This window comes from Ogataea parapolymorpha, chromosome VI, assembly GCF_000187245.1.
Source record: "Ogataea parapolymorpha DL-1 chromosome VI, whole genome shotgun sequence".
Lineage (NCBI taxonomy): Eukaryota > Fungi > Ascomycota > Pichiomycetes > Pichiales > Pichiaceae > Ogataea > Ogataea parapolymorpha.
The window spans coordinates 62,627-89,247 of record NC_027861.1 but is presented as its reverse complement, the minus strand read 5'-3'; the positions used below and the strand labels follow the sequence as shown (position 1 = coordinate 89,247).

The 26,621-nt window shown below is 48.7% G+C and overlaps 14 protein-coding genes and 1 non-coding gene across 15 annotated transcripts; 7 read left to right on the top strand and 8 right to left on the bottom strand.

Annotated features, from left to right (window-relative positions):
- Positions 1–86: 86 nt before the first annotated feature.
- On the top strand, positions 87–1,745 carry HPODL_01140 (proline-specific permease put4; the record flags this gene model as incomplete). The annotated part of the gene is made up of 1 exon (XM_014077639.1): positions 87–1,745. The coding sequence occupies one exon, from the start codon at positions 87–89 to the stop codon at positions 1,743–1,745; it is 1,659 nt and encodes a 552-aa protein (XP_013933114.1).
- A 269-nt stretch (positions 1,746–2,014) lies between these two features.
- On the top strand, positions 2,015–2,096 carry HPODL_05446. Its single transcript has one exon. It is a non-coding gene; the product is annotated as a tRNA-Ser (tRNA).
- A 695-nt stretch (positions 2,097–2,791) lies between these two features.
- Positions 2,792–5,494, top strand: HPODL_01139 (calcium/calmodulin-dependent protein kinase kinase; the record flags this gene model as incomplete). Its single annotated transcript, XM_014077638.1, has 1 exon — positions 2,792–5,494. One exon carries the CDS (start codon positions 2,792–2,794, stop codon positions 5,492–5,494), a length of 2,703 nt encoding a protein of 900 aa, XP_013933113.1.
- A 53-nt stretch (positions 5,495–5,547) lies between these two features.
- On the bottom strand, positions 5,548–8,148 carry HPODL_01138 (uncharacterized protein; the record flags this gene model as incomplete). The annotated part of the gene is made up of 1 exon (XM_014077637.1): positions 5,548–8,148. One exon carries the CDS (start codon positions 8,146–8,148, stop codon positions 5,548–5,550), a length of 2,601 nt encoding a protein of 866 aa, XP_013933112.1.
- A 79-nt stretch (positions 8,149–8,227) lies between these two features.
- On the bottom strand, positions 8,228–11,338 carry HPODL_01137 (Nucleoporin; the record flags this gene model as incomplete). The annotated part of the gene is made up of 1 exon (XM_014077636.1): positions 8,228–11,338. One exon carries the CDS (start codon positions 11,336–11,338, stop codon positions 8,228–8,230), a length of 3,111 nt encoding a protein of 1,036 aa, XP_013933111.1.
- Positions 11,339–11,508: 170 nt separating this feature from the next.
- Positions 11,509–12,633, top strand: HPODL_01136 (Flap endonuclease 1; the record flags this gene model as incomplete). The annotated part of the gene is made up of 1 exon (XM_014077635.1): positions 11,509–12,633. One exon carries the CDS (start codon positions 11,509–11,511, stop codon positions 12,631–12,633), a length of 1,125 nt encoding a protein of 374 aa, XP_013933110.1.
- Positions 12,634–12,698: 65 nt separating this feature from the next.
- Positions 12,699–13,718, bottom strand: HPODL_01135 (Hydroxysteroid 17-beta dehydrogenase; the record flags this gene model as incomplete). The annotated part of the gene is made up of 1 exon (XM_014077634.1): positions 12,699–13,718. The coding sequence occupies one exon, from the start codon at positions 13,716–13,718 to the stop codon at positions 12,699–12,701; it is 1,020 nt and encodes a 339-aa protein (XP_013933109.1).
- A 98-nt stretch (positions 13,719–13,816) lies between these two features.
- HPODL_01134 (uncharacterized protein) lies at positions 13,817–14,563 on the top strand (the record flags this gene model as incomplete). The annotated part of the gene is made up of 1 exon (XM_014077633.1): positions 13,817–14,563. The coding sequence occupies one exon, from the start codon at positions 13,817–13,819 to the stop codon at positions 14,561–14,563; it is 747 nt and encodes a 248-aa protein (XP_013933108.1).
- A 76-nt stretch (positions 14,564–14,639) lies between these two features.
- HPODL_01133 (Actin-associated protein) lies at positions 14,640–16,112 on the top strand (the record flags this gene model as incomplete). Its single annotated transcript, XM_014077632.1, has 1 exon — positions 14,640–16,112. One exon carries the CDS (start codon positions 14,640–14,642, stop codon positions 16,110–16,112), a length of 1,473 nt encoding a protein of 490 aa, XP_013933107.1.
- Positions 16,109–16,864, bottom strand: HPODL_01132 (uncharacterized protein; the record flags this gene model as incomplete). The annotated part of the gene is made up of 1 exon (XM_014077631.1): positions 16,109–16,864. One exon carries the CDS (start codon positions 16,862–16,864, stop codon positions 16,109–16,111), a length of 756 nt encoding a protein of 251 aa, XP_013933106.1.
- A 353-nt stretch (positions 16,865–17,217) lies between these two features.
- HPODL_01131 (Myo-inositol transporter) lies at positions 17,218–19,107 on the bottom strand (the record flags this gene model as incomplete). The annotated part of the gene is made up of 1 exon (XM_014077630.1): positions 17,218–19,107. One exon carries the CDS (start codon positions 19,105–19,107, stop codon positions 17,218–17,220), a length of 1,890 nt encoding a protein of 629 aa, XP_013933105.1.
- A 124-nt stretch (positions 19,108–19,231) lies between these two features.
- HPODL_01130 (Myo-inositol transporter) lies at positions 19,232–21,055 on the bottom strand (the record flags this gene model as incomplete). Its single annotated transcript, XM_014077629.1, has 1 exon — positions 19,232–21,055. One exon carries the CDS (start codon positions 21,053–21,055, stop codon positions 19,232–19,234), a length of 1,824 nt encoding a protein of 607 aa, XP_013933104.1.
- A 297-nt stretch (positions 21,056–21,352) lies between these two features.
- HPODL_01129 (Myo-inositol transporter) lies at positions 21,353–23,206 on the bottom strand (the record flags this gene model as incomplete). Its single annotated transcript, XM_014077628.1, has 1 exon — positions 21,353–23,206. One exon carries the CDS (start codon positions 23,204–23,206, stop codon positions 21,353–21,355), a length of 1,854 nt encoding a protein of 617 aa, XP_013933103.1.
- Positions 23,207–23,782: 576 nt separating this feature from the next.
- Positions 23,783–25,204, bottom strand: HPODL_01128 (uncharacterized protein; the record flags this gene model as incomplete). The annotated part of the gene is made up of 1 exon (XM_014077627.1): positions 23,783–25,204. The coding sequence occupies one exon, from the start codon at positions 25,202–25,204 to the stop codon at positions 23,783–23,785; it is 1,422 nt and encodes a 473-aa protein (XP_013933102.1).
- Positions 25,205–25,611: 407 nt separating this feature from the next.
- Positions 25,612–26,619, top strand: HPODL_01127 (DNA-directed RNA polymerases I and III subunit RPAC1; the record flags this gene model as incomplete). The annotated part of the gene is made up of 1 exon (XM_014077626.1): positions 25,612–26,619. The coding sequence occupies one exon, from the start codon at positions 25,612–25,614 to the stop codon at positions 26,617–26,619; it is 1,008 nt and encodes a 335-aa protein (XP_013933101.1).
- Between the last annotated feature and the right edge of the window lie 2 nt (positions 26,620–26,621).

The following is a 26,621-nucleotide window of genomic DNA, read 5'->3' as shown; positions in this document are numbered from 1 at the left end:
CCTGTGACCATTTTTTTCGTTGGCGTGCGGCTATTGTTTAAAGAATCCACAAATATAAATGCCGTTCAATATCCTCGGGAAAAAGTATGGATTTCATTACTCAACAGTCCTCCACTGCTCAGCAGAGCAGTAAACACCTCGAAGTGAAATCTGATGTCTACGAACTCAACTCAGAGCATGAGAAACCTGTTTACACAACCCAGCGTGGCCTAAAGTCCCGTCATGTCCAGTTCATCGCCCTGGCAGGAGCCATTGGTACAGGTATCTTTGTCGGTAGTGGCTCCACACTTGCAACATGCGGTCCAGCCAGTCTTCTGATTGGATTCCTCATTCTCGCTGTCTTTGTTTGGTCCATCATGAACCAGCTGGGAGAGATGGTGAGTTACATTCCTGCCCCAGGAAAATCTACGCTATACGCGCTCTGTGATCGCTACACGGGAAACAAAAGCATGTCTTTCACATGCGGCTTGAATTTGGTTTACGCTCTTTGTATTTTAACCCCAGCAGAGATTTCGGCAGCTGCTTTTGTGATCGAGTACTGGTCGGATCTGAACGTGGCAATCTGGATTGCAATACTGTGGTCCTCTATCGTGGCAATCAACCTGCTGGCCGTCAAGTACTTTGGTGAAACAGAGTTCTGGATCGCTTCTATCAAGCTGATCACTATTACGGGCCTCATCATTCTCGGATTCGCCATATTCTGGGGTGCAGGCCCCAACAGACACGGTATTCTTGGCTTCCACTACTGGAAACATCCAGGGGCATTTGTTGAGCACCTGGTTCCAGGAAACACAGGAAAATTCCTCGCATGCTGGACCTCCATCATTAAGTCCGCGTTCGCGTTTGTGCTTTCGCCTGAGATTATCACATCGGCCGCTGCAGAAGCTGAGGCCCCAAGGAAAAATCTTCCAAAGGCTACCAACCGCTTCATTTACCGTCTGATGATTTTCTACATTGGAGGAGTGCTCGCCATCGGCGTCATTGTGGGTTCCAATGACCCAAGACTCATGAACGCCATCAATAGTGGCGCCACAGGGGCTGCAGCCTCGCCTTTTGTCATCGGAATTCAGAACGCAGGCATCAAATACCTCAACCACATCGTCAACGCCGCCATTCTCACCTCTGCTTACTCAGCAGGCAACTCATTCCTCTACGCAAGTACCAGAACACTCTATTCCATGTCTCTCACGGGAATCGTCCCAAAATGCTTTTCAAAATGTACTCGTTACGGTGTGCCAATCTACTGTGTGATTTTCTGCTCTGCTATTGCTTTGCTTTCTTTCCTCAACGTTTCTAACTCTTCTACGGCTGTGTTCAACTGGCTCTCCAACATTTCAACAGTGTCCGGTTTCATTTCATGGATTTTCGTCTCCATCACCTACCTGCGCTACCGGAAAGCTATTACGTACCACCAGCTGGACTCTCGTGTCACCTACAGACCAAGATTTCAGATAGCTGGTGCTTACGCTTGTCTAGTCTTCTTTACGATCATTGCTCTCACCAACGGTTACGCTGTGTTCTTCAATTGGAAGACGTCTGACTTCTTCGCCGCGTACATCACTCTTCCGATAGTGGCTGTTCTTTACGTTAGCCACATGCTATGGACTCGGAATTTCCGTCTCTTTGCACCTCCAGAGCAAATCGACTGTTTTACAGGCCTCGAGGAAACAGAGAGGGAAGCTGCAGAGTACGTGCCTCCAGTTCCTCGGAATATCATCGAGAGAGTCTGGTTCTGGCTCACGTGATTATATATCATTCGATACATGTTTTATTCGATATCAAACATTATTCGGCATATCGGGGGTTGAGTTCCGGTGAATAGCCGCGGGCAGCCACATGCCCGCACGCTATCTGTGCATGATGCAAAGTACACTATCGGCACTCATTTCCCGATGGCTACCATTAGACTAAAAAAATTTAAAACGTATAATCAGTTTCCAATTTCCCAAAATGGTCGTTTACAAGATGGCGCACACCGCTGATATTGACAGCTGTCAACAAAATTTCGAGGATAGTCAGTTTGTCCGAGCGGTTAAGGAGAAAGACTTGAAATCTTTTGTGCTATGCACTCACAGGTTCGAATCCTGTAGCTGACGATTTTTTTTAGCTTTTTTAACCCAACCATATAGCCTACCTGGCGACTACGTCGGATGCAGCATTGTAGCGGCCTCTTTCAGTTGTTAGTTGATGTGGCAGAAGTTAGCCAGAAGAAAAACGGCATACAGAAGACACTATTTTGTAGACAGGCAATTCAGCCTCACGAAGCAACTGTAACGATAAATTTCTGGCTAGACTTTTTCTCAAAATTTCTTAATCATTTTCTCAACAGCGATTATTTCATATCCTATTATCATTCTCCACTCGGGAGAACCCGTCAACATCGCCATTCTAAACTAGCAATTGCGTTTTCAGCAGACGGAATATTGATAGTGAACCATTCCCTCTTTCTTCATCAACGTTTCATTTCAAACAGTAACAAAACACAAATTGTGCTGGCCCAACCCGATCCAGTGGTTTAACCAGCATGTCCGCACAAAATAAATCTCCCGGGCTACAAATTATAGGGTCAAAAGGTAGCGTAGACCCCCCTATCGCTAACCGAACGGAATTGCTCTCTGTGAAGACTTCCAGGGGCATGGAGTCCCCTAGAATTTTAGAAGAGGGCTCACCGGATATTAAGATCAGGCCGAGCCTGAGCAGACCCCCGTCAATTCAGAAGATTACGGATGCCGCCCACAAGATGGGCGACTACTTTTCCACCTCAATGGCAAACTTACACAGCTCACATAACATGTCCGAATCACCCAGTTATTCCAGAACAAGTTCCACTTCGTCTTTGGGAAAGCTTCTTGAAAGTTTTCACCACCACAAACCAAACGTCACCTCCAGAAAGAGCACTAACTCAATAGCCACGAGTCCTTCAAGGGACAATCTAGGTATCCTAGCACGTGCCAAACGCAGTAGTGTGAAACTGGATGAGTACGACCGCCAAACACACGAGGAAACAGTATTACCGGTCCCTCAACTGCCAAAGGTGAAGGAGACTCATTATGTGCGTGTGGAGTACGATCCGATAACGCACAAGAGAATACTGAACACATATGAGATTCTCAAAGATCTTGGGAGCGGTCAGCATGGCAAAGTGAAATTGGCAAAAGACCTCAATTCCAACGAGCTGGTTGCAATAAAGATTGTGGATCGTGGCTCAAAGCCAAGATTGGGTCGATTGACGCGACCTGGATCCTCCCAAGAGGACAAAATTAGACGGGAAATAGCGATCATGAAGAAGTGCTCGCACCCGCATGTTGTCAAGCTTTTGGAAGTACTGGACGCAGAAAGCTCTAGAAAAATATACATGGTGCTAGAATATTTGGAGAAAGGTGAGATTCAGTGGCAGAAGGAAGACGAAGAGACTGAGTTCAAACCCGAACCGTTGCTTTCCTTATCTGAAGCAAAGAATGTGTTCAGAGACGTTGTCAGCGGGCTCGAATATCTGCATAATCAAGGAATCATCCACAGAGACATCAAACCATCCAATTTACTCGTTTCTAAAGACTATGTGGTAAAGATATCAGACTTTGGGGTCTCCTTCGCAGCAAGCTTGGAAGGAAATGACGAAGTCGAGCTCGCCAAAACTGCAGGCACACCTGCGTTCTTGGCTCCGGAATTGTGCAAAACAGATGGGTCTTGTGACAAAGTGACCTACAAGATAGATATATGGGCTTTGGGAGTCACATTATACTGTTTATTATTTGGCTGTCTTCCGTTCAACGCCGAGTCAGAATTTGCGTTGTTTGACACCATCTGCAACAAGCCATTAACCTACCCAGATACCAATAAATGGAAGTGCTCGCCGCCAATACCAGATTACGATTTGAACCAAGCCAAGGATCTTATCGACAAGCTTCTCCGGAAATCGCCTGAGAATAGAATCGAGATCAGTGATATAAAGGCACATCCTTTTTTTCTCGAAGGACTGTCCCGGGCCCAATCTAGAAAATACAAAGCCAATTGGAATAGCAAAATGAAGATTGCCGTTAGCACTGAAGAGGTTAACGAGGCAGTGGTCGGTATCGGCAACAGAATCAAGAAGAAACTGTCTGATGTTTTTAGACTGACAGGTCTTTCTGCTCCTAAAACGAAACAATCGCTTTACGTCCAATCTCTAAAAGGCATGATGAGTCCTTCTGACTCAGAATCGTCCACAGGCACTCCAACTAACGGCGAACATTCTTATTTGCTGTCGGAGGCCCTCAGCACAAGCGGGTGGTCAAAGAGTTCCAGCCTTCCTTCGTCTCCATCAGCGCAAAGCGCTACACCTCCAAAATTAGTTACTCGCCGGAGCGAGCTGGCACCTGGAAACCGGGACTCTCTCGCCCTTTCTATTGACTCGACCACAACAGATTCATCGTCGTTGTCCAAAGTGGTCGAGACAAAGCACAACGTGGACGCAGACTCTCTCATTGCACCAAACCGAAGAGGCTCTTCTGCACTTAGTCAACTTTCCGAGATCATTAGAACGACGAGCAACCCGGACTCGTCAAATTTGCCCATAACAGAGAGCGAAATGACCATCACCACAGATACAAGTGACCGTGAGCTGATCGATCCGTCATACAGCGTTGATGACAAATCCGGTCATACAAATACAGCACAGGAGGATGACTCGCCGAACGGGGCCTCGTTGCCGGTGGTTCCCAGCTTTGCATCGCTGGACAGTTTCTATGAAAACTCGTCCAATCCAAACTCCTCGTCGCTCGAAACCTCAGTTTACACAGGAATACCATCGCAGAGACTGCCAACCAACTTGGGCACGCGTCAAGGCTCAGTGAGCTCTTCTACGTCGATGTCACGTGCTTCACACGGAGAACTTCGCTCTGCTGCTTCGCATACACTAGGGAACGACGTTCCCTTGCACACAATGAACTCTGCAGTGTCCGTGCCAGAACATATTAAATCCGATCTGGAATCCATCGCACCTGCGATCACTAATGATTACTACAGTGCGAGACACTTGTCCCCGGCTGGACGACCTGTTAGCGTAGCCATGCCACAATGCCGAAACTCGCGCAAGGTGGTTTTCAATAATGACTCCGAAAACTCTGCTTCTTCTGACGATGAAGGGAGTTCTGAACAGCGGACCATCAAAGTGCCGGATAATCCTCAAGAAACGCAGAAGTCTCCAACCAACACCGCGCGGAATCCTCTGTACGGGAAAAAACTGGTGATTGCGCCAGTTTCTCACAACTCCGAAAGCGGGTCAGACTCCGAAGACTCTGACGACTCCGCAGAGCTGACACTGTCATTTGGAATGAATCGCTCTCGACCTCCACTTGTTGCGCGTCCATCGCTTCCGCGTGCTACGAGCCACGCCACTTCAATTATCCAGGACAGCATACACGACGTTCCGGTGAATTTGATTTCACCGGACTACCAGACGGAGGCCAGCAAATTGATTCCCGGGATACGAAATACTGATTTGAGCGGTAAGTAGCCTCCAACGCTACTTTAATTCTGAGTATTATGTACTGCATCGATTTTATTGCGCTATTTCTCCATCCGCCGTAGAATATTGAGGCTGGTCTCGCTAAGAGCGTTAGTCAAAATATCATCTGCTGCAAATTCGCTCCCGCATAGACTAACGACCTGTGTCGTCACCTTTACGGGCTCAGAAAATGATAACAGGTCGTCAACATTGAACTTAGCTTCCAGCTTGTACAGATCTGATTTGGTGATGGAGATAATCATATCGTTCTCCTTTTGCTGAAACTGGTAGTATAGCTGAAGAATACGAAGCTCTCTGACCAGCTCTTTAAACTGCTTATAGGAGTGTTGCACTTGAATTAAGTAATCTTTCAAACCAGCGCCTTCGATAGATTGGAAACGAGCTGCAAATCTTGTGTATAAGTCCTTGAACTGCGGGTTGGTCGGAAAAACCCTCAAGGTTCTGGCGCCAGTGGAAAGGTCAACACTTATCTGAAGCTCTTTCATGATCTGTACCTTGAACTCTTTCTCGTTCAGCACAAGCAGCTCCACCTGTGTGGTTCTTTGGAGGTCAACAAATTGCTGTTGCAAGAGGTCTAGCTCATTTTGGGATGGAAGTTTAAGTTCCATCACGCGTTTCTTCAGCCGCTTGTCTTCCTCTTGCGCTTCCAAGAGTTGAGTAGAGACAAGTTTAAATATCTCTTCCTTTTCAGCAATCTCCTTTTGAAGCTTCGCCTTGGCCTCTCTCAAACGAGCATTTTGTTCCTGTGCAGCTTCCACTCGGCTCTTCAGCAGTTCTAGCTTGTCAAGGTCGACATTCGCAAAATTCTTCTGCCTGTCCTGCAGTAACGCTAGCGTTTTCGTGAGGTCTGCCTTCCTCTTTACAGATTTTTGGTATTCGGAGGTGAATGCTGCCCGAATTTCCTCCATGTCTGCAACCTGAGAGTTCACTGAAGCTTTGCGGTTTTCGTACGATTTGAGCAGTCCTTCCAAGGAGTTTGTCATAAATACCAAGTTGCCATGTTCAGCAATAGTTCTCGCCAGACTTGCCAACGCTTGATAGTTGACCTTCAAATCCTTTTGCACCTCATCTGTACTCTCGTAAAACTCCCTCACAGAAGTTGGGTTGTTATTGATGATTGCCTCACTGAAGTCGTTGATACTTCTTTGCGAGCGATCAATCCCCGACTTACGCTGGGCAATGAGATGATAGAAGTAATCAAAATTGGGGAACTCTGTCACGGCATCCACATATTTGTGAAGAGCCTGGGATCCTGACCCTTCACTAGTCACAGTCAGCTCGCGTTCGGAAGGCCCGATATTGTCATAAAACTGAACCTGGACTTGATTGAGGAACTGTGGAAGAGTCACATGAACATAGTCGTCGTCCTCGTCTTCAAAATTCGCTTCCTCATTTTCTGAGTCCAGAGTCACCTCGGCCAGTGGAACTTTCTCAGCAATTATGATAGATTCCTCAAAAGCACTCATTTCTGCACTTGCATTTTGTTCTTTGAATTCGTCATCCTCCTGCTGATCTTGTCCATCTTCCTTCTGAGAAACATTTTCCTCATCTTGCTGTTCTGCTTTCTTGAGATTCTGTATAATGTCTCTCGGCCTTGTAAGTTCTCCCAAATCCAGCATAGAATCTTTGGAAGCGCTTTGTGGAGACCCAAACTCGTCAGTGCGGATCTTCAGGGCTCTAGCACTTGAACCAGGAGTAGAGATATGCGATTTCTCAGAACGTGGCGGGGTTCTCAGACTAGAGGAAATTAGATCCCGTGCAACAGTTCGCACTGGCTGAGTGAGTTCCATAGGTTCCTGCGAGTCTGCAGCCGGTTTGTTTATTCGCGTCATTTCCATCGTTTCCTCCATGTCTAGAGGTTCTTCGTGATTGCAACGGATCGCTTGCGTCATCTCCATCGAATCCTCTGGCTCATGCTGCAAAAACCCTATATTTTCATCGACATTACTTTCAAGACGAACCGGCTGTGTGAATTCCATTGGTTGCGAAGCTTCCAATTCGACTACAGACTCCGCATCTGCTGCTTCTGGCCTCTTGACTGGCTGAGTGAGCTCCATCGTGTCCTCTTCGTCTATCTGATTAAAAGTAGCTTCTAAATTTGGGGCTTCTGTAGGTTCAAACGTCTCTGTTTCTGTGTCGTAGCTTTTGCGAACAAGCTCACGCACCTCGGCATTTATCTCTTCTGACATCTCCATTGGCTGACTCATGTTGTCTTCTTCAATCAAACCGGGCGACATTTGGATCTTGTCAACTACCTGCGAGCAATCTTCATTCTCGTCTGCACTCGGTGGATTGTCATTGCGTCCAAAGAAGGATATTCTTTTCTGAGAATACGAGGGAATTATCTGCAGCGAGTCACGTCTGCGAGGATGGAATCCGATACTAGAATGGTTCTCGTCCGCCTCGTGAGTTCTATGAATAATGCTGCGAACATCAACGTCTGTGGCAAACGAGACTCGCCTCTTTTTCGATTTATTCTTAGGTATTATAGCGATCGTATGGTTCTGATCAGCTGAAGCTTTCAAAATGCTTCTGGGAGGCACAGGCAACAATGTATGTCTTCTGTTTGGCTTTCGCACTTTGTAAGGAAATTGCTGAGGAGCGACATTCTCCTTCTCGGTAGGAAACTCAGAAGAAGACATAACTATATTATTTTATCTTGTTTGTTTATCTTTTTTTGATCTGTTTTTCGCGTAACTAAATATACACACCTCACACCATTTAGACATGTTCAAGCTTGAACTGCCAGGTACCGGAGATGGAATCGTAACCCACGAACTCCGTGTTCGGAATCATTTGCAACCGTCTGATATGTTTCTTCACAACAGCATGATGTGGGTCCGTGATTGGCTTTTTGGTGTCCTTGGACAGTGGGAAGCATCCTTCGAGAGACACTGTTGCTGGGATGTTGAAACCTTCACCAACTGGCGGTCTGGTATTGAGATCTGGGTAGATAATACAGGACTGCTTGTCAAACACAATAATTTCTGGGATTTTTTGCAGGAGAATTGAAGTGAGATCCACAGGTTTGAGGAACTCGATTTTTCCGTAGCCGGTGCGGCCCACCTTGAAATCTGGCACAGATTTGAGCTGTGTAGCGGACATTTTTTGCAGCTCTTCCAATGAAGGAGAGATCCAGTAGCCCTCCGGCCATTCCTCATTGGTCGAAGTCGATTCGGACACCGATTTAGGAGTGCTCGAGATCTCTGCTGGAGGCTCGTGGCTGTTTCCATTCTCGAGCACGGTCTTGCTAGGAGACACGTATGGTTTTGGGGTGAGGCTGCTCATCGAGGCCTTCATCGTGATCTGGCGACGCGGAGTGACTAGATTGGTTGCTTTGAGACCTTCAAACTCGTCTTCTTGCTTCGTTTTGTCAATGATGAGCTTAGTGACATTTCTGGACGGGGCAAAAATGTAGCTGGACAAAATGGCGTCATCCGTTGTAGGCGAGAGGAATTTTTCGGATTTGGAGCCGTTGACAGAGTCTTTGGAGTCTTCGATTAAAGTCTGAGTGGCAGATTTGCTGGAGCTATTCGAGCCCGCGGTGGATGGAGAAGAAACTGCCACAATACTGCCTGGTTTCGTTACCAGGAGATCGTTAGGTGAAAACAACGGTTTTGGGTTCAATTTGTAGGCCGAAGTGAGCATTGGCTTTTTCTTGGCCACCTGTTTCACCGGAATAGCCTGAGGAACAGGAGGTTGTTGGACAATAGGATTTGTATTGGCTCCCATAGAGGAAAATAAAGGATTTGTTCCATATGGGTCCAGATTGGCCAGAGGCTGTTGCTGTTGCTGCTGTTGCTGCTGTTGTTGGCCTTGCCCAAATGCAAAGGAGCTCGATTGCTGGTTGTTATTGCCAAAGAGGCCGCCAGAAGTCGTTCCGGCAGGTTTATTGCCGAATAGTCCTCCTGAGGTTGCCGACGTGGATGATTGGTTATTGTTTCCGAAGAGTCCCCCAGTCGTCGCTGGCTTATTTCCAAAAAGTCCTCCAGACGTGGAGGATTGATTGTTGTTGCCAAAAAGACCACCCGAAGTTGTTCCTGCCGGCTTGTTTCCAAACAAACTGTTGGTATTATTATTCGTTGTGCCGAAACTAGGAGTCGTAGTGGTGGCTGCTGGCTTATTACCAAATAAGGAACCAGATGCGGCGTTTGTCGAACCAAATCCAGTTCCACTGGAAGCAGGCTTATTGCCAAACAGAGCCCCCGACGATGCATTGTTGTTATTGTTTGCGCCAAATCCAAAGCCACCCCCAGTTCCAGTGTTGGCTGTGTTGTTGTTTCCAAAGAGACCTCCGGCAGAAGTGGCTGCTGGTTTGTTACCAAAAAGTGATCCACCCTGATTAGTATTATTGCCGAACAGTGGTGCCGATGTATTGTTGTTGGCCGAAGCGTTGTTTCCAAACAGTGATCCGTTCTGTGCGTTATTAGTCGAACCAAAACCAAAGCCAGTACCGGCAGGCTTGTTAGGCTGGCCAAAGAGGCCTCCAGACTGGCTGTTATTGTTGCCAAACAGTCCACCGGATTGCTGGTTATTATTGTTGTTGCCAAATAGATTACCCGAGGTATTACCTGTCGAGCCAAAGCCTCCAGATGTGTTCCCAGACGAGCCAAATCCGCCAAAAGTGGGTTTGTTAGCCGTGGTGTTTGCACCAAACAGGTTACCAGTGTTAGTTCCCGTGCTGCCAAAAGCACTTGTTTGGTTGTTGTTGTTGCCAAACACGCCAGTGCCGGTCTGGTTATTCGAGCCAAAAGCAGGTGTTGTGCTCTGTTGACCAAATGGAGAGCTGGTCTGATTATTGTTGGCACCAAAAAGGGTGCCAGCATTGTTGTTTTGTTGTCCAAAGGGAGAACTCGAGGACGCTCCAAATGTAGCCGACTGCTGCTGCTGGCCGAATGGCGAGTTGTTCGTCTGCCCGAATGGAGCAGCGGACGAGCCAAATGCAGAATTGTTGTTCGAGCCAAAGGCAGAGGTGTTGTTATTGGATGACCCGAAAAGGCCGCCTGTGGCAGGTTTATTGGCACCAAAGAGGTTTCCGCCAGTATTATTGTTGGACTGTCCAAATAGACCGCCTGAGGTAGTATTGTTGGATTGGCCAAAGAGGCCGCCGGTGTTGGATGCGGTTCCAAATCCACCAGCGGTACTGGAGCCGAAACCAGTTCCTGTGCCAAAACTTCCCGTTCCAGCAGACCCAGCATTGTTACCGTAGCGTCTGCCATCTATGTAATCTTGAACTCTGAGCTCCTCGACAGAAAACTTGGAGTACTCAGGCATGGCTGTGATTGTCTCATAGTATTGCGTTCCATTTGTTGGATCCTTCTCGGTTAGCGGCTTGAATGGAGCCACAGACGTGCCTCTGTTCTGGGTGTTAGTGGCTCCAAGGGTGGATCCGAACCGAGGTGCAGTGGACTGTTGGCCAAACGGAGACGTCGTGGCTGTAGACCCAAAAGCAGAGCCAGTATTGTTCGATGCACCAAAAAGACCGGTTGACGTGGTTCCAGTGGATGCTGTGTTGCCAAAGGCCGATTGGCCAAACGGCGAAGATGAGCTGTTGAACGATGATCCTGTTCCAAACAAGCCGGTGTTCGAGGAGGTGCCATTGGCTGGGGCATTGGTATTGGTGTTGGACCCAAATGTGCCCAGCCCAGAGGACGTATTTGCAGCGGCCCCAAACAAGCCTCCCGTGTTTGTGTTTGTGTTCGACCCAAACGGAGATGAGGTATTGTTGTTTACAGTGTTTGTTCCAAACGGTGAGGAATTGTTGTTATTCCAGGCGCTGTTGGAACCAAACCCTCCAAACCCGCTGGTGGTGGACGCCGAGTTGCCAAACATTATTAATCAGGGAACGTGTATTAGCAATGGGATCCAGCAGGGATGATAAAATAAACCAAACTGGTTTCTGCAAAATTTGCTTTCGAAACGAGAACGACAGCGTCGCGTCGAAAATATATCGAGCTTGGAATAATATATTTCAGCTACCGACGCGTACAAAATTAGTTGACATGGGAATCAAAGGGCTCAACGCTCTTGTGGCGGAGAACGCGCCACGCGCCATCAGATCAAGCGAGATGAAGTCTCTGTTTGGACGCAAGATCGCAATTGACGCGTCAATGTGTCTGTATCAGTTCCTCATTGCTGTCAGACAGCAAGACGGTAACCAGTTGACAAACGAAGCAGGAGGCACCACGTCGCATCTCATGGGGTTTTTCTATAGAACCATTCGAATGGTGGGCAACGGCATCAAGCCGTGCTATGTGTTTGATGGAAAGCCTCCTGTCCTCAAAGGAGGAGAGCTGGAAAAAAGGCTCAAGAGAAGAGAAGAGGCCGAACAAAAAGCTCTGGAGCTGAAAGAAACGGGCACGGTGGAGGAATTGCAAAGATTTGAGAAAAGACAGGTCAAAGTGACCCGCGAGCAAAACGAACAGGCACAGCATCTGCTCAGGCTCATGGGAATACCGTACGTGATCGCGCCGTGCGAGGCCGAAGCACAGTGTGCGGAACTGGCCCGTAAGGGAAAAGTGTATGCTGCTGCCTCCGAGGACATGGATACGTTGTGTTACCAGCCGCCATTTTTCTTGAGAAACGTCACTGCAGCAGAATCGAAGAAACTCAAGGTCGATGAGTTTACCACTAGCGCTGTCCTGGAAGGTTTCGGGATGGACATCAATACTTTTGTTGATCTTTGTATTCTTCTTGGATGCGATTATTGTGAGACCATAAAAGGCATTGGCCCAGTGACAGCCTTCAAATTGATCAAGGAGCATGGGTCCATTGAAAAGATCATAGAGTTTATCGAGAATGATCCCAAATGCAAATACAAGGTTCCCGAAAACTGGCCTTATAATGAAGCCAGAGAACTGTTTTTAAATCCAGAGGTACTGAACGGAGACGACATTGACTTGAAGTGGACGGACCCTGATTTAGATGGCTTGATCGAGTTCATGGTGAAGGAAAATGGGTTCAACGAACAACGAATCAGAGACGGTGTGGAAAAGCTCAAGAAGGGGCTCAAGGGAGGTGTGCAAGGCAGACTGGATGGATTTTTCAAGGTCAGTGTGAAGGCGGAAACAAAGAAGCGTACGGAGACACAAGACACCAAGAAGAATAAGCGTGCGAAGAAGAAATGACTGAACAAACCTGTATAAACTGCTCTACCGCGCAGGCGGCACGACGATTTACCTTCTAATGATAATCACTCTAGAATGATGTCCAACTCTTTCGTAGGATCCACGTCCTCACCTCTGAATCCGCCGGAACCTAAGAGACCCGAGAGAACAGAGCCCGTTTCGGAAATTGCGTTGGTCAGCGCGGACTCAGAAGATTCCTTGATTGCCATTGTTTTGCCCACAAATTTCCTCATGCTGGTGTCCATTCCGGAGAAGTACCTTGCAACCTCGACAATGGGCCATGGCACAGCACGGAAAATGGGCAAGAAGTTGCCATAAAAAGGAAGTTTGATCTCACCTCTTTTACCCAACTCGATGGCGCTGAAAATGGCTTTAGACACATCCTTGGGCTCTAGTTCCGGTGCTAGCAGGGTGTGCGGCGTTCTGACTCCTTCAAACATTCTGGTTTTCAACTGGCCAGGACAAATGAGCAAAGTCTTGACACCGGTTGTGTTAAACGAAGGAGGGCCCAATTCGTAGGTAAGTGACTCATGCAGAGCAATGAGACCAGACTTGGTGGCCCCATAAACACTAAGACGCGCAGGTGACATGTATCCCAAGGTGGATGCCACTGTGACAATGTATCCTCTCTTCACCTTGAGCATGGATGGAAGGAACGCTTTGATGGTATAAAAGCTGGACAACAAGTTGACCTCGATTGTCTTTTCAATTTCCTCAAAACTGAGGTCAAGTACGGTTTTGCCTGTGGTGATTCCCGCATTATTGATCAAGATAGTAATTGTTCCCACTTCTTCAGCAACCTGTGCACTTTTCAACAGCACATCTTTGCGATCGCTCACATCGCACACGTAATAGTGAACACCAGGAACCCTGTCTTCTGGCTCTGGGAGGTTCACGTCGAATACCACGACGGGGGCATGGGCCCTGGTGAACACCAGTACCAGCTCTTTTCCCAATCCACCGCAGCCCCCAGTGACCAGCACAATGTCACGATATGGATCGAAAGTCGCCCCAATAAGCAATTCGCTGAGCTCTCTAAGCTGCCTGTTGAGTCTGTATAAAAGAGAAGTTAGAGGGCCTGTCATTTGGGATAATACAAAAAAGGGGAACAAGGGATTTTTTTCGCAGATTAGAATTCCATATTATATCTAGCAATAAAAAATACTAGATTATTCAGTTTACAATGTCATCAGGGCCGCAAATTTTACGAATTAAGCGAAAAAGGACGGACGATCCGTTGCAGGCGCTGCTCGTGGAGAATCGTGGCTCGAAACGGTCGAAGTCAGCGAACTACGTGTTCAAACTGGCCAGAACAGACGAGACAAACAACGACGTTGACGGGTCCAAGATTCTAGAACGAGACGAATCGAGCACGGGCAGGAAAGTGTTCAGCATTCCAAAAAAAGACGACGAAATTGATCCCCAGCTGATGGAAATGTTGCAGGACTATCTTCGAACCAGCGACGTTAAGGAGGAACACCACAAGCCTCCGAAAAGACGAATGTCGAACGCCTCTGCAGAAGTGGAAAGACCGCCAATTTCCGTCCCGGAGGATGACGACTACGTCTACGATGTTTATTATCGTGACAAGGCAGTGACAGAGCAATGGGAGAAGGACAAGATAGGGTACATTCAATTTGACGAAGACGATATGGAGACGATTGACGAGCAGGAGGAGGCTGCGGAACAGACCGACGATGAAGACTCGAACGACGAGAACTTTTACCGAAACGACTATCCCGAGGACGAGGACGGAGGATACGAGGACAGTGAGTTTGGAACACCGAGCGACGACCAGGACGACGAGTTCGACATCCTGCACGACCGGCGCCGGTTTAGTGTGCAGGATGTGAGGGAGACAGAAGGTTTGACAGAGGAGGAGGTGGAAGAACTGTACAATAGGTTTGACGAGAGCGTGCTAGAGGACTAAACGGGGGCGGCTACACCCGGCACCCGGATATATATTTTTAGTTAATTTAGGGCATTTTTAGTGATTATCAAACAAGATGTCGTTGAAAGGGGCCAGGAAGGCCCTGTACAGGGGTCCACACCAATTGATTGGTAGGAAAAGTGCGGACGACCAGCAGATCAGAAATTGGGAGCACGACCTACAGAATGCGATCGCAGGGCTCGAGTTCCTGATAGTCCAGGAGCGCAAGTGGTGTAGGTGTCTGGGCAGTATCCTGGACAACCTGCTAGGCAGCATGGACACATTTGAGAAGCTGCACTCGCCGTTTGACAAAAAGGACAAGAAGGTCGACTCGGAGCTGGTTTCGGACCAGAACGAGGAGTTCTCGAACGTGACAGTCAACGAGATCCGGCAGGCCAAACGGCTGTTCCGGATCATCTACGACCAGGTCACTCAGCGCGTGGAGGTCAGCAAAGACCGGTTTGTGGATCAATGTGAGGAGATGAAGGAGTATATCCGGTCTTCATTGAAGCTCATTACAAAACGCAACCACAAAAAAATCGACTACGACATGTACCACAACTCTGTGGAGAAGATCTTGAAAACGAGCAATTTCAACGACAAGGAGAAGGCGAAGCTAGAAACGACGAAAAGTCACATGTACGACACGCGCACGGTGTTTCTTGATCTGGACGCCAAAGTGAAGCTGATGATCCCGCAGGTGTTGGAGACATTGTCTGAGTTCTTACACAAGCTGACCATGAAGTTCTACTACCAGTCGCGGGACATATTCCGTTTTCTGACGCGCAACATGGACAAATTTGTGCAATTACAGGGCGTGGTTGTCCACGGCCAGGAAATAGAGTACACGAATATATTGAACAACTGGAAAGAGCGGATAGAGCAGGCACAACACAAACTGAACTCGCTGGACCTGCTCAACGACTACAAGTCGTATCAGGAGAAAACGTTTTTGGATAAAACAGGGCAGCAGGTGAACCAGTTGACAGGTCACGTGGTTGGCTCGGCCATGGGATTCACGAGCTCACTGTACACGAAAACTCTGAACCCTCACCAGAAATTGAACTTGCGCACGTTCAACATCGAGAACCCTGTGCGGCCGGCCTCGCGCGACGGCATGTTTGCCACCGCGACAGACCCGCTCTCGTACATCATCAATGAGACGATCGTCGCAGAGGAGGACGCCGACGAGGAGGAATCACAGAGCTGGTTGAAACCGTTGTCGTTGGAAAAACGGCCAGACGAGACCCCAACGGCGTCTCCAAGCACACTGGAGAGCGTTCCAGTGACACCGGTGACGCCGTCAACCGCATTCTCATCGCCGTTGATCGAGCAAGGCTCCGAGACTGCCAAGTATCTGTCAGTATCTGTTGAGGCAATCAAGACTCGCTTGAGAGACACAGCGACGCATCCTCAAATCGCCGCGGCGCCGGTGACCGCACGCGAAGACCATCAATTGGACCAGAGTACGCTACTTGAACTTGCAAAAGCAAAATCTTCATTTGCTGCAGCTTTTATAAAACAGCGTGGTATCATTCGTGCCCTCTAGCCTCTTGTGCTGAATCGTTGGCTAGGAGGCTTCATGCCGGTCTTCTCGTATACATTGTTGAGGTGCTTACAGCGGAACGACGAGCCGTAGTCTGGCAAAATGTGCGAGTCGAGCCAGAACTCCGCTGTGCATTTGAGTCCGCAGTGGCATTTACCGGTGTGGGGGAGCTTGTCGCTCAAGTTGTGCAGCTTTTTAGCGTCGCGGTCGTCAAACTCAAAATGGCAGTTGAGCAGGTGTTTTTTAAAGTCGTACGGTCTGTTGAACTGTCCCGTCTTGTGGATGCACATTTCGCGCGGATACACGCACTTGAATCGCGAAACAGGCTCGTGTGTGCGCAGGTGTCGGGACATGTCTCTGGTAATGTGTTTGCGGCAGACGGGGCATCTGGAGGAGCGCGAGCGGGACACGTGTAGCAGGGGCTGCGGCTGCGGGTCCGGGTCGGGCTGCTCAGACGGCGGCTTGATCTCTGGCGACACACTGAGCGGAGAATGCTGCTGTGGGGGAGTGAAGTCTGTGAGGTCTAGCGTGGCGGCCATGGAATCGAGCGACTGTTTGGGCTGCAAGTCTGGGAAATCGGGCAAGCCGAGCTCGTAGTTGGACTCCCAATCGATATCGTGCGGAATAGGAGGCTGGCAGGCCTGAGCTGGAGCCATGTCGAAGCCTAAGCGAGGGGCTTCGTTGCTTATGGAGGTGCCGCGTGGTGACGACGACGAGTCGAGAGTGGAATTTGTTAGTATATCGAGCGTTTCCATAGTAAGATAAGCAGAAAAGGAAGCGGACAAGCCAGTATAAGTATTAGATCTATGATTACGCTTCTTTTTTGCTCTTTTTCGCAGCATATACATCAAGTCGATCTGCTATGTTCGCTTACTCCGTCCTACTAAAACTGACAGACTACCTTATGGAGCAAGCATTACCAGAAGGGGTTTGGTGCGCGGACGGCTGCATCAAAAGCAACCCTTCGGGCCGCGAATAGGAAAAAAACATTGGCAATGCAAAAAAAGCATTTCTTGTGTTATGCACAGTGAGCTACACGTAAGGGGGCATGCATGACGCAGTAAAGATTGCTTAATTCTATTTTAAGTTTAAACATGAGGTAATCTCTCTACTCTATGTGCTCACCCTCGTGCTTCATCTCCACCCACTCCTGGTTGTGCACCGCCACACGCTGCTGCCGGTACAGAGGCTCTATCTTCGGTATATCCCGGCGCAAAATCGTCCGCTGCACCCAGTTTGCCAGATGCCGCGTCTGGTACGCTGCGTGCTTGTACGACGGCACATCGAACACATCGTCCAGTTCCTCCAATGCAAGACCTTTGGTTTCAGGTAGCAGCCACAGAACAAGCAAGAACCCTACCATGTTCCACGCCGCATACCACCCGAACGCACCCTGCGGGGTGAATGCCTTCAGCAGTGACGGCCAAGTCAAAGATAAGATAAAATTGAAGAACCAGCAAGTGGCAGTAGCAAATGACATCGTAACGTCACGCACATACAGCGCAGCACACTCTGCGGAGTACGTGAATGGCACAGGTCCCTCGGAAGAAGCGTAGACGATTGTAAACAAGTAAATGCCCAGCGCAATGACCCCCACCCTGGCCTTTTCGTCGGGGATCCAAAAAGCAAAGCCTGCCAAAAGTAGGAAGATAGACATGAGCGGGAAAGAGAAGAGAAGCAACGTGCGGCGGCCAAATCTGTCAATCGAGAAAAAAGCAGGCAGGGCAAACACCCAGTTGATCATGCCATACCCCCACGACGCCAGCAGCGCGTCTCTTTCGGAAAATCCCGATTCTTTGAAGATCGACGACGAGTAGTATGCAATGACGTTGATGCCGCAAAATTGCTGCATGAACATCACCACCCAGGCGCCGACGGCCCCGTTTCTATTTCTTCTCACGGTGAATATCTCCTTGACTTTAGTCCAGAAGGGCACCTCGTAGGAGCTCTCCTCCAACAGCAGCACGTGTGTGTAGAATGTGTCTCTGGCAGCCTGGAGCGGTGACTTTCTGATGCGGCTGTACGCATCAAAGGCCTCGCGGTGCCGGCCCTTGCCCATGAGCCATCTCGGCGACTCCGGACAGAACCAGACCTGGAGCATCACCAATATTGCCGGCAGTGCTGCCGAGCCAAGCATAAGCCGCCAGCCAAGGCCCTTGTGTATGGAGTGCGAAGGAACTCTGTAAAATGCCAGCGACATCACATAGCCGAACATAATACCAAAGGCGGTCCACACCTGCCACATCATCACGAGCGAGCCGCGGATCTTGGGCGGAGCACATTCTGACGAGTAAACCGGGATTGTCGACGATTTGGGGCCAATGCCGAACCCTAAAAAGAACCTGGAAATAAATAGGTGCCACCAGTTGTTCGTCAAGCCAGACCAGATGCACGTGATGGCAGAGACAAAACAGGTCCAGAAAATGGTGCCTCTTCTCGAAAGCTTCTCGTTGAGCCAGTCAGACATCCAGCACGAAATTGTGGAGCAGCAGAGATACGGCGCAGAGTTGATTAGCCCTATCAGCCAAGTATTTCTGTCGGTATCTTCAGCGATACCAAAATACGACGGATACTGTAGCTGTGCGCCGTTGATCACCGTCTCGTCCATGCCCTGGACGGCTGCGCCCATAGATGCCATCACAATCAGCCAGTACAGCTGCCCAGACAGTCGCCATGGGTGCTCTGCCTCTTCGAAAAGACTCTCTTTCTCATCGTCCGACAGAAACTCCATCGAGTTGAAGAAACTGGGTCTTCTCGCCACAGCTGCCGCTTTGGAAAATAGCTCTGGGTCCATGCCGTACTTGAGAGCGTAATTTCTGCCCATAGTCCGGACTTGTGCCTCGGAATAATTCGACAAAACGTTGACATCGGGCTCTAATCCATCGATGGCGGACTTCTCTGCGTCCCAGGAGGAGGCAGAAGACCTGCCCTCGTCGCCAAAAAAGCCTGAACGGGTATCTTGTTGCCTCGGCTTGTGTACTTGAGTGTCTGCGTCCATATTGACTAAAATTTACACTCCTACCTTTTTTCTTTCTTCTTTGAATTGCTGATGCTTGCTACCAATATGCATGAGCTCAGTGATTTACCGCGCAGAAAAAAATTAGATCAACACTAATGAGTACTTACTTTGCCTCGACATGCTCGGCCTCCCCGTGCTTCATCTCGACCCACTCGTTGTTCTTGATGGCCACACGGTGAGAATGGTACAGCGGCTCCAACTTAGGAATGTCGCGGCGCAGCAGCTTTCTCTGAACACCGTTCCACAGGTTCTTGGTCTGGTATTTGGCGTGCTCGGCTGCAGACACGTCAAACACCTCATCCAGCTCCTCCAGAGTAAGGTTTTTGGTCTCTGGAAGCAGCCACAGCACCAGGAAAAATCCAACAATGTTCCAGGCGGCATACCAGCCAAAGGCTCCCTGTGGCTTGAATGCTCTTAACAGAGATGGCCAGGTAAGCGACAGAATGAAGTTGAAGAACCAGCAGGTGGCCGTGGCGAAGGACATTGTCACGTCACGAACGTAAAGAGCAGCACATTCTGCCGAGTAAGTGAATGGAACAGGGCCCTCTGACGAAGAGTAAACAATAGTGAACAGATAGATTCCGAGACAGATGACTCCGACTCTGGCCCCTTCTCTGTCCTCTGGAATCCAAAATGCGAAACCGGCTAGCAGCAAAAATATAGCCATCAATGGGAATGCAAACAAAAGCAGCGTTCTTCTTCCGAACTTGTCGATGTTTTTGAAGGCCGGAACGGCAAACACCCAGTTTAGCATGCCGAATCCCCAAGAGGCGATCAAGGCGTCACGGTCGCTGAATCCGGATTCTTTGAAAATAGAAGACGAGTAGTATGCAATGACGTTCACACCACAGAACTGTTGCATGAACATGACAACCCACGCACCCATGGCTCCGTTTCTGTTTCTTCTAATTGTAAACATCTCTTTCACCTTGGTGAAGAATGGCAGCTCGTACGATGCCTCTTCTAGAAGTAGGACGTGGGTGTAGAAACTGTCTCTGGCAGCAAGAATTTCGTGTTTTCTAATTCTCAGGTACGAGTTGTATGCGTCCTTGTGTCTCTCTTTACCCATAAGCCATCTAGGTGACTCTGGACAGAACCACACCTGGACCATGACTAGGAACGCTGGGAGCGAAGCAGAACCAAGCATCAACCGCCATCCGAGTCCCTTGTGGATACTGTGCGGAGGAACTCTGTAGAATGCGAGACACATCACGTAACCAAACATGATTCCGAAAGCAGTCCACATCTGCCACATCATGACCAACGAACCACGGATCTTGGCTGGAGCACATTCAGAGGAGTAAACTGGCACGGTGGTAGATTTCGGACCGATTCCGAAACCCAGGAAAAACCGAGCAATGAACAGATGCCACCAGTTGTTGACGAGTCCCGACCAGATGCAAGTGAGAGCCGAGATCGTGCACGTAAGGAAGATGGTTCCTCTTCTGGAGAGCTTCTCGTTCAGCCAGTCGGTCATCCAGCACGAAAGGGTGGAGCAGCACAGATAAGGAGCGCAATTCACCAAACCCACCAGCCAGGTGTCCCGCTCAGTTCCGTTGTCGATGCCAAATTCGCCAGGGTAGTATAGCTGCGCACCGTTAATGACGGTCTCGTCCATACCTTGGACGGCAGCACCGAGCGAGGCCATGATGATCAGCCAGTACAATTGGCCCGACAACCTCCAGGGATGGTGGCTTTCCTCGTAGAGAGCCTCTTTCTCGCTTTCACTGAGAAACTCCATCGAGTTGAATCTGTTAGGGGCCCGAGCGACGGCCGCAGCCCGGCTAAATAGCTCCGGGTCGAGGTCGTATTTCAGGGCATAGTTTCTCCCCATAGCCATCACTTGTTCCTCAGAGTAATTGCTGAGGACATTGAATTCCTGGAGCAGAGATTCGTCTGTTGAGTCCAAAATCTTTTCAGAAGACATTTTTGGAGGTACATCAGGTGGGAAACACGGCCTATTTATACAACGCCAAGATGTCTCCCCTCCTACAAGTGTTTGTGACTTGGGGATGTGTTACGTCATGGGACCTCTGTTATGCAAACTGGAATAATCTTGGCAGCAAGAAAACATGCCTCTTCCTAAATAATTGACCCCACCACAAAGCCGCACACGACCTCCAGGATGTCATTTTTATATTATTGTTACTCTCACAATGCAGAGCCCAGGTAATTTTATTGACATGACAAATAATTTCGCACTTCACATTACTACTTAATTATCTTACTCGATGTGCTTGATTTCGTTCTTGCGTGCCTCCCAATCTGAGGTCACTGCCATACGCCGTTTTGTGTAAAGAGGTGGCAGAGGTTCCACGTTCTGGCGCAGCACTCTCTTGCGGAAACCGTTGATGAGGTTTCTGGTTTGATAGGCTGCATGTTCAACTGCTGGAACGTCAAACACCTCGTCCAACTCTTCCAGCGTGAGACCCTTAGTTTCCGGCAGCAGCCACAGAACCATAAAGAACCCAGCAATGTTCCAGCCGGCGTACCAACCGAAAGCTCCCTGCGCTTTAAATGCCTTCAGCATCGATGGCCATGTCAAAGACAGAATGAAATTGAAAAACCAGCAAGTGGCAGTAGCAAAGGACATTGTCACATCTCTGACTCTCAGGGAAGCGCACTCAGCAGAATACGTGAATGGGACGGGACCTTCGGACGAAGAGTAAACGATCGTGAACAGATAGATACCCAAGGCGATAACACCCACTTTGGCTTCTTTGTGTTCCTCGGGAATCCAGAACGCGAATCCTGCAAGCAGCAAAAAGATAGCCATCATTGGGAAAGCAAACAGCAATAATGTTCTACGGCCAAACTTGTCGATGGAAAAGAAGGCCGGCAGTGCAAACACCCAGTTGAGCATACCAAATCCCCAGGAAGCAATAAGAGAGTCTCTGACAGAGAATCCAGAGTCACGGAAAATGGTAGACGAATAGTATGCAATAACATTGATACCGCAGAACTGTTGCATGAACATACAGACCCAGGCACCGACAGCACCATTTCTGTTTCTTCTGACAGTGACCATTTCCTTGAGCTTTGTGAAGAACGAAGCCTTCATGTCTCCTTCCTCAAGAAGCAAAAGATGACTATAGAATGCGTCTCTAGCCGCCTGCAGAGGAGTGTGTCTCATCTTGACGAGCGACTCGAAGGCGTCACGGTCTCTTCCTTTACCCAAGAGCCATCTTGGAGATTCTGGACAGAATGGGATTTGTGCAAGAATAATGATCGAAGGAAGACAAGCAGAACCCAGCATCAGACGCCATTGCAGACCTTCGGCAATCCCGCGGTCTGGCACCTTGTAGAAGGCAAGTCCAAACACGTCTCCCAGCATGATTCCAAAGGCAGTCCAGATTTGCCAGTTCATCACGAGAGAGCCTCTAATTTTGGCTGGAGCACACTCCGAGGAGTACACGGGAACAGTGGTCGAGTTAGGACCAATAGCAAAGCCGAGGAAAAATCTCGCAATAAACAGGTGCCACCAGGTGTTGGTCAGAGCAGACCAGATACAGCAAAGAGTACCCCAAATACTGCACAAGAAGATGACACCACGTCTGGAAAATCTGTTGTTAAGGTAGTCTGTGCACCACACAGACATCGTGGCACAGCAGAGGTATGGAGCGCAGTTGACAAGACCCACGAGCCAAGTGTCGTGCTCGGAGCCGCTTCCAATGCCGAGTCTCTCAGGATAGTAAAGGTTGGCACCGTTGATGACGGTTTCGTCCATTCCCTGCACACATGCAGCCATGGAGGCCGTGGAGACAAGCCAGTAGAGGGTTTTCGGCAATTTCCACGGGTGATGGATCTCGTCGTACAGAGCCTTTTTTTCCTCTTCAGTGAGGAAGTCCATGGAGTTGAACTTCGAAGGGCTTCTGGCGATGGCAGCAGCGTGAGCAAAAAGTTCCTCGTCGAGGTCGTTTTGTCTCGCGTACGCGCGTCCCAAATTCATCACCTCTTCCTCGCTATATTGCGAAAGAACGTTTTGATCAACTGGCTCAGCCAGACCGGTACCGTCCTCGCTAGTGGAGGCAAAGAGGCCGTTCTCATGAGGAGAGTCAGAGAGCTTTTCAGAAGACATTCTGTAAACGGAGTTGAAAGAGATCTTTTTCGAACACGGCACTTTATATATACTGTTCTGACCATCTCGGGTCGCAGATCTTACCTGTGAAAAGCGGATTATATTCCTGGAGAATCCATTGTTTTTAGGCAAAGGGGGCTTTATTTGTTTGCGGTGGAGTGGCTAGGTCTATGGAACAGTCGACAGCTTGAAAAGTGCTGAGAGAATGGTGGTTTGCAGTTTTCTTCGTAGTGGAAGCGTGAAAGCCCAGGCCGGGATCTCAACGTCGCTTGGCAAGAATCGGCCCCTCTTTTTCTGGCATACACAGCAAGGTGGGTTATTTTGTCAAGCACCGAGACCCCTCCAACCAGGATTATGACGATTTTTCTGGGGACTCAATTCAGGTTTCCCCAAAAAAACTATTCTACGGAATTCCACAAACAATAGAAAATTTCATCATCCCTCAAAAATTTCCCTGCCTACCTGGACACACCTCCACTCCATTGGAATTCCGTGGTATGGAGACTCTCTGCTGTGTGACGTCATCGACAGAAATAAGCTTACGCGTTCTAGCTTATCTATTTACACCTACCTATCCTAATGCCTTAGCTTTTTGGCCCTCAACTCTGCTAGTTCGGTTTGTACGCGGTCAATGTCGAGTCGCAATTTTTGGTTCATTTTGTCTATTTCAGCATTTTTCTCATTGTTTACCTTAATCACCTCGAAATTAGACAATTGCGCATTTAGCTTCCGTTCGCACTCGTTCCGCTTCAACCTCAACTGTCCGTTGTTTGCTTCCAGCTTTTTGATCATTGTTTGGTTGCTGAATCGCTCCTCGTTCAGCTGCTTGTAGTTATTTAGCAACTCCGTATACTGTTTCCTCTTTGTCTCCAGTTCTACCTGCAATTTGTGCAATTTATTTTGCTCACGGAGCAGGTCGTGGGGCTCTTTGAGTGGCTCGTTTAGAAGCTCGTACTCGTGGTCGTCCCATATAAGGTGACTCTCAATACCCCTCTTTGGTCTTCCACCACATAGCATACTAGCAACATCGCCGACAATCGAGTCAAATCCGTAGACCACCACCCGGTGGGTCACCAAATCGAGCTCCTGTGCCGTTAGCTGCTTCCAAAACTTGGCGCTTTCCAGCTGTTTCTGCACGAACTCCGCGACGTCCCCGTGCTTCTGGTGCCAAGTTATTAACATTGACGCGTTTGTCCTCTCTACGGAGCGCAGAACCATAAACACCCATCTCGTCATGTCTATCTTGCTATACAGCTTGGCAAGAATAAACGTGATTTCTGGGTCCTGGAGACGACTGTGGATGAGAAGGACCAGTGGTGGCAGCGACTTGGTCCCTAATTTGCCGCACACAGATGCCAGTTGGGGAAAAATAGATTCGGTTTCGATTTGGGCCGACTCGAGTTGTGCCAGTAGTTCCGGATTACTGGCTGTGACAACGCCAAATTTCTTCAGCTTTATGCTCTTCAACCAGAGCTTGTATACCGTGAGCTGGTCCGGGTTGTTGAAATTCTTGGCCTCCACCTCGCTTCTAACCTCTATTAAATGATCTTGTGCATTCAATTGGGTATAGTATTCGCTGTCGGGGATTTTTAGGTCTTCTGGCAGCTCATAGAACAGACCCACAATTCGGGACGTTTGGTTTTCCAACAGGAAATCCAGCGTTTTCTGATGAAGACTTCTAGTATCGGAAGCAGGGTCAGCAGGCGACCTTGAATGTGCGCCCTGTTTAGGGACCCTTGGGGACCCAATCGGTGTAGTAAGTTCAAAATCATCCGTGGATACACGATCCAGGCCGTACTTCTTTGAACGAGGTGGCCTATGCGGCAAAGCCGGAGGATGATCCCCTGTATGATCATCTGAAGCATGCACACTAGTGCCCGTTGCGTGGCCCTGATGACGGGCTGGGAGAGGCGGACTGATTGCGACTGGCAGATTGGTCGAGGCGACAGCATCGTCTACCGCGGAAGGTTGTTTGGACGACTCGTTCCCGTCAGACATTTGTGTCAAAGGAAGAATAGTATTTATGTGTATTTTTTGACCCGGTGTAGAGATGAGCTATAGAGTAAGGTGATTGAGACAGCTCAGTGGAGTGACCTCGATAAAAGGCACTCAGAGCCGAAAATAGCCCAGTTGAGCGATGAAGATCTGGTCAAGCAAAAGCGATTGCTGGTCGCGGTTGATTGTTGATTAACGATCACAGACATCGGCTAAGTGAAGGGAACTTTGTTAATATTGTGAATATTATACACCAAGTCTATGATGATTACAAAAATCGTGATCTGCTGCTCAACAGTTAACTAGGTTTCTCTCTACGTAGGTATCATTAGGAAAGCAGACTAGCTCTTTTTACGCACGTTATTCCATATGCACATAAATTTTTTTATTTTTTTTTTGAAATATTTTCTATGTCCAATATCATTAACATCGAGCACGATCGGGTTAGTAATACCACGGCGACCGACTTCCCAGGATACTCTGCGAACGGAGAGTATGCTTGGGATCTGGAAAATTTCAAGAAGAACTTCCAGCTCAATATCTCCTACCTCACTCAGAGAACTGCAAACTTTGACTTGGTGGGGCTTGACACATCTATTGCCAATGCTTTCCGTCGTATCATGATTGCTGAGGTGCCTTCCGTTGCAGCAGAGTATGTGTACATCTTTAATAACACGTCGGTCATCCAGGACGAAGTTCTCGCTCATAGAATCGGTCTGGTGCCTTTGAAGGTCGATCCCGACATGCTGACCTGGATCGACCCAAATGCCGAGGAGGAAGATAAGTTCACAGACGAAAACACGATCGTCCTATCGCTGGATGTGGCATGCACGAAAAACCCGAATGCCGTCCCTGGAAACAACGACCCAGAGAATCTATACAGAAATTCCAACGTTTATGCCAGGGATCTGAAATTTGAGCCAAACGGACGCCAGGTCACCCAGTTCGCTAACTGCCCTGTTGTTCCTTGCGATCCAGACATCTTGATTGCCAAACTGCGTCCCAACCAGGAGATTTCACTCAGAGTTCACTGTGTTCTGGGCATTGGAGCTGATCACGCCAAATTCTCTCCAGTCAGCACTGCATCCTATAGATTGCTTCCAACGATTGACATACTCGAGCCAATAACGGGTGACGACGCGGTGAAGTTCCAGAAATGCTTCCCTTCCGGTGTTATTGGCATTGACTCCAACGGTGCAGCATACGTTGCCGACGCTAGAAAAGATACCGTTTCGAGGGAAGTTTTGAGACACAAGGAGTTTGAAGGAAAGGTGAAGCTGGGCCGGAAAAGAGATCATTTCATATTCAACGTTGAGTCAACAGGCGCCATGCCTCCAGAAGAGATCTTCTACAAATCTATCAGAGTTCTCAAGACAAAGGCCGAGTACTTGCGTAACTGTCCTATTGGAAATATGTAATT